Source organism: Mangifera indica, chromosome 11 (assembly GCF_011075055.1).
Source record: "Mangifera indica cultivar Alphonso chromosome 11, CATAS_Mindica_2.1, whole genome shotgun sequence".
Taxonomy (NCBI): Eukaryota; Viridiplantae; Streptophyta; class Magnoliopsida; order Sapindales; family Anacardiaceae; genus Mangifera; species Mangifera indica.
Window position 1 is genome coordinate 13,163,858 of NC_058147.1, and position 5,911 is coordinate 13,169,768.

The window sequence follows — 5,911 nt, forward strand, 5'->3', positions numbered from 1 at the left end:
AAAGCTAGGAGTAAAATTATTATTTAATGAAAAGATTTTAAAAACTAAAAATTTATCAAGTTTTCCCCATTAAAAACTAACAATTTCCTTCACCCAAAGTTTAAAAAGTAAACTTTTCACCCCAAGGGTTTTTTTTTTTTTTCTCCTACTTCTATAACATCTCCATTCTGGCCATCGGCCAACTTTCTACCATCTTTACGGTTAGCCGATCTTCTGTTTTCAGCGGTCATTTTCATTAGACAAAAATGATTCGTCTTTGTTTGATGAAGACGATTTGTCTTCGTTTCACAAAGATCGATGTCAGAAGAATTATTAGATGTTGTCAGACTAAGATCAACAAAACATGTCATAATATTAATATAAATTTTTTATTTTTTTGATAAAATAAATAAAATAATGTTAATAATAAAAAGGAGATTACTAACTACTCTTTGTTTGCCACTGAACCAAAATATTTCCTTAGCTGAGTTTCCCTGGTCCAGAGCAATCACATCAGTGGGTAAAACAGATTTTTTCTAATTTTAATCTCATAATATAACTGAAGTGTACATAAAATATTCGAATGATAGGATAAAAAACAAAATTGAAAGATGGCAAAGTGGGCACTTTTCGCCCAACATGCCCCTGGAATGGGGCATTAACGTGTTATACACTTACAAACGCAAATATGTCCGAAGTGAAATCTTGTTTACCTCTCGGCGGTAAAACATTTTAAATGAAAGGTTACATAGTAAAATATAATAATTCTATATAATAAAGTTGTTTGTAAATTTACTTTATAAGCATATAAATGAGTAATTGCAGCTACAATTCACACTAAAATAGTCGTTTGGAGAGAAAATTACACTGAGAAAATATAATAAGTCTATGCAGCCAAAAAAATAACGATAAGAAGCAGTCATTGCCCTTATTATTTTATTATCAACTGAGTTATTTTCTAAATTCATACAAGCACAAAAATAACACTTAAAAGATATAAGAAAATAAAGTAGGACCATAATCGAAATCACACTGAGTTAAAAATGCAAGGCCAAATAATCTTAAGAAAAGTCCTAATATGTCCTTTCAAGGAATGGATAATCTGTGTAACCAATAACAGGATCCTCTGTGTAGAAAGTATCTCTATGGTATTTATTGAGAGGGGCATTGAGCTCAAATCTCTTTGGCAAATCAGGATTAGCTAAGAACCAACGACCATAAACAACAAGATCTGCGCAACCCTCGACTATAGCCTTGATTCCATCTTCCCTGTCAAAACCACCAGCAACGAGAAAAGTACCATTGAAAGCCTTTCTCATGTGCAGTAAACTGTGAGGACATTCACATTTTTCTAAAACTGCTCTCATTCTGGGTTCAACCATGTGACAATAAAGAATGTCATACTTGTTCAAGGACTCTGCCATGTAGAGACCTAATGCTTTTGGATTTGAGTCCCCTGCTTCCATAAAGTCTGCAAAGGGAGATAGTCTTATCCCAACTCTCTCTGCTCCTATCTCATTTACAACAGCTTCAACAATTTCTAGTGCAAATCGGCAACGGTTCTCAAGCGATCTACCGTACTGGTCTGTCCGATCATTCACTTGATCCTTCATAAACTGTTCAATTAAGTAACCGTGTGCACCATGAATCTCAACTCCATCAAAACCTATACACAACATTAGCAGTTTGAATATCAAGACTAGATGTGGGTTATGAAAACTTTTATAGAAAATTAAGGGTAAAAATTACCAGCCTCAATAGCATTCCTAGCAGCAATCCGGAAATCATTCACAATCTGAGGGATTTCATCTGTGCTTAGTTGCCTTGGAGGTGTGAACTGTGCGACATCAATGCCATTAGATCTAATTTGAGGTGTCAATGGCTTGTTAGTACTGGAGATTGGAGCTTCACCATTTGGCTGGAAATCTGAATAGACAAGACAGTGAGAACAAATAAAGATCTGACCAAAACAACATAAATGAAACGTTAAAAAAAAAAACGATTGAGCTCTTACTAAATTTGATAAACCCAGAAATGATTCAGCCATTACAATATACAAAAGACAGAGAAATAGAATAAACCTTTATTTGAAACTCTTCCCACATGCCAAAGCTGACAAAAGAAGATCCCACCTTTGGCATGAACAGCATCCACAATAGGTTTCCATGCTTCAACTTGCTCCTTTGTCCATATACCAGGAGTATGTGGATACCTAAAAAATCAAAGAAACAAAAGAGTTTATCAAATTTCAACCAAAATAATTCAAATTAAAACCTCAAGTGCTCTTACAATTCTAATCTAAGACATATATAAACAAAATTAATTACCCTTGAGCAGTGTCAGAAACACCAGTGGCTTCAGTTATGAGAAAACCACCTTTGGTGGTTCTCTGAGAGTAATATAAGATAGCATGAGGCTGAGGAACATTGCCATAAGATCTCTGTCTTGTCAATGGTGCCAAAACAACCCTGAAGCATACAACAGAAAATCAACCATAAAGTTCAATAATACCTATCCATCCAAACAAAGTCATAAAATTGCAACACTATACTACTTTACCACTATTTTAACCCATTAGCAAATTTACATGCATGAAAGGCTATTTTTTAATTAGAAAAGTGTCATCTCAGCTGAAGAATCAGCGGGTCAAAACAAGAGCTAAACAAACAGTTTATATAGACTGTCTCTCCAATTTTGTTCAGTGATCCTTGGGCACAATGTCGGAACCAAGATTTTTTAAAAACTGAACTATTAAATGTAAGAGAAAAATAGAAATTATTATATCAAAGAAGAAAAATAAAAACTTGAACTATACTGGAGGTTGAAGAAAAAAAGTCAACACATGGAAAAATGGGTGACATAGATACTTAACTACTTTCACAGAAGAAAAGGGCTTTTGTTACAAATTAAGAAAAAATAGAAGGAGATTAGCTCAATCATCCAATGTCACTGGGACATGGAGCCCCCCTCAGCCCTCAGTGGCTCCTTCCCTGCCTGTGCCACTATAAAAAAAGTTAAAAACCCAGCTAAGAAAAAGCATACCCAGATGTCAGAACATCATATTAATCCAAACCCATCAAACAAAAACATTAGGAGTCAATGGGAAGATGAGCACCCACTGGGTCCTCGGTGGCTCCTTCCCAACGAACAAAAGTTCATTTACCCGGAAGTCAGAGAATCATATTAATTGATCCAAACCCATCAACAAAAACCAATAGAAATGGAGTACAAGGGGTGCAACATGTAACATTTTCAAAGTTATAATACCCACCTGTGAGAAAGATTAAACGGGCCCATCTGGTAGGGGGTGAGAAGAGGAATACGAGGAGTTTCTTCGGACATGTTCGAGGCTTTGAGCTTGCCGTTTTAGTAACAAAAGTGTTGAGTTGCTGAGGTTGTAAAATCAGGAGTACTTATAGTGTGGTGGGAACAAAGAGCAACGAGTATGATAAGAAAAACAGCCGAAAATGCGAAGACGAAAACTGCATCTGACGGTGGTGGGGCCAAAAAAAAATTCTGACGTGAGAAATTACGTAAATTTGTTCGTCAATCTTGACTAGCCGCCGCCCCCACCCACCACCAATAATGCACAAAATTACATCATACAAGTTTGCTGTGAACATATTTTTTTTATACACATTTGCACTAGTGTAATATTTTAGCTAATGGTTTATATACGTTTATATAATTTAGGCACTAATTATATGGCATGCTTCAAAGTAAATTAAACTAGGTAGACTTGTAATTGGACAATAGAACAAAGCTCATTAAAAAAGATGTAATATTATACGTATTCATTTTAAGTATATGAATACATATATATTTATATGTATTATTATATAATCAAATATTAATTTATTATTAATTTAAAATCATCTAATCAATATATGTCCATTCATATAATCAAAGTAAATATACTTAGTTTTATTGTTAAGAAAACTATATTATGGGAAATTAATTACAATAAAAAAACTATGTACATACATTTATTAGTATACAATTTGGTACATTGGTGATTTGATATTATATGATTAAGTGATTGTGAATTAATGATAAAATAATATTTAATCATATGATAACACATCATGCGTGTATACAATTATATATCCAAATATATGTATATATAACATTGCTCATTAATTACATTAACTATTTAGGGGTGTAATTGATTTTGTTAAGATGCAACACTCGAACCTACAAGAAAAGGGAGCAAACTCAAAAGAAAAAAAACACAAATATTTGGTTTGAGCTAAACATAATAGTGGATCATGTCAGTGCGACCCACCATGCTGACAAACCATGTCGAGTCGACTTTGACCTGCACAATCAAAGGACTTTATACTAGCTAGCGTACAAAAATATATAGGTTCATGACACGAGCTATGCTACAACAAGTTGTAACTTTTGGCAGGTAGGCCTATTAATTATATATATTTGTTAAAGATATTAATTAAAATAGGTACAAAATTTTGTGTCTAAACTATTTTAGACAAACTTTTAATGAATTTACTTTTTACAAACTCAATATTGATTCCAATAATTCCCTTTTCTAGTAATTATCTTTCTTCAGTCGTGTTCTTTTTCGACAGTGTTTTCTTTAACGGTATACTCGAACACTATCATATTGATTTTAAGTTGGGTAACTTATGAATCGAAATATTCATAAATTTGTTTGAAAATAGGTCGATTTTTGGTTTGATTGTTGATATATCCAAATCAGAACGAAAAATATAATAGATGCAAATGCAAGTGTGAGTGTGAGAGCGAGAGAAAGTGCGGGATTTCAGTATTTCAAAAATTGTTTAAGCATATATTTATGCCTAAATAGATGTCCGTAGAATATCATTTATATATTACTGTAAATCCACCCAGCCTTATTCTATTGATTATACCTTTATAACCATAATATATTAGATAAAATTTTACGAACTAAGGTTATATTAGAGTCAAGCATGTTTAAGCTCGAGCTCAAACTTAACTTAAACAAGCCCAAAATGAGCTCTTTTCAAGCGAGCTCAAGCCTAAAAGTTTAATATTTCTAAGCTCGGGCTCGAGCTCCAACTTTAGGGATGTTTGACTCATCAAACTCACAAGCTTAAAAAATTTAATACAAAATGATGTTGTTTTCAATAATATGCATTAAAAATAACGTTGTTTTAGTAATGAGTCGAATTCAAAGCTTGATTTAAGTCAAGCTCGACTTGGCTCAAATCTAACCCTAGTATAAACTACTTAAATAAAGTTATTTTAATTAATTACTCTTTTAAATGACTTTAATACAACTCAAGCTCAAGCCCTTAGAAGGAAATGACTTGCTTTAGACATAGGAAACATCATTTTATGCTAAGAGATTAAATTATGGAAGGAAAAGAGGTTGACAATAGATTCAAGGAAAGAGGAAGGTTGGGCGGAAAAGACAAATGTAACACCCTCTTCAAAAGTACTATCCTTCAGAGGAAAGTGTTACTAAATTGTTTATTTTGAGCATGCATTTAAGTTTAAACAAGTAATAAATTCATTAAATAACTTTACAAATCCTCATTTATTAAAACTGATAAAATTACTAAAATACCCTTATCTCAAAAATAATTGGAAGCATCAAAAGGTGTCCAAATATGAAAACATAAATACAAGAACATAATGTATGTAGTCTAAAACATCAATGAAAAATTGAATTAAACAGAAGCTGAAAAGACTATGCTGCCCTCAATGCTCTACGGTCGCAGACTGATGCTCATCTTGTAACAATCATGATGACCTATAATTGCACATATGAAAGTAAGAAAATGAGTGGTAAAACACTTAGTAAGTAAGAGATTAAACTAATAATTACTGGAATCCCTAAAATGCCCTTCAACTCAACCTGTGATAACTTTATCATTCAAAGTCAACATTAAACTCATTAATGGATGATGAAAAGTTTTGTGTATTG

At 32.8% G+C, this 5,911-nt stretch overlaps 1 protein-coding gene across 1 annotated transcript; it reads right to left on the reverse strand.

The window, feature by feature from the left end:
- Positions 1-882: 882 nt before the first annotated feature.
- Positions 883-3,443, reverse strand: LOC123228867 (12-oxophytodienoate reductase 2-like). Its single transcript, XM_044654351.1, has 5 exons — positions 3,251-3,443; positions 2,307-2,447; positions 2,061-2,191; positions 1,729-1,905; positions 883-1,645 (listed from the first exon to the last, which is right to left on the reverse strand). Exons 1-5 carry the CDS (start codon positions 3,319-3,321, stop codon positions 1,053-1,055), a joined length of 1,113 nt encoding a protein of 370 aa, XP_044510286.1. The 5' UTR covers positions 3,322-3,443; the 3' UTR covers positions 883-1,052.
- Between the last annotated feature and the right edge of the window lie 2,468 nt (positions 3,444-5,911).

What these genes read in the sequence shown, in the direction of transcription:
- LOC123228867 (XM_044654351.1), bottom strand. Translation starts at nt 3,321, where the DNA reads ATGTCCGAAGAAACTCCTCGTATTCCTCTTCTCACCCCCTACCAGATG. An exon ending in GTTTCTGACACTGCTCAAGG is followed by an intron (nt 2,192 to 2,306) that starts GTAATTAATTTT and finishes TTGATTTTTTAG; the next exon opens with GTATCCACATACTCCTGGTA. An exon ending in TAGGAATGCTATTGAGGCTG is followed by an intron (nt 1,646 to 1,728) that starts GTAATTTTTACC and finishes TGTTGTGTATAG; the next exon opens with GTTTTGATGGAGTTGAGATT.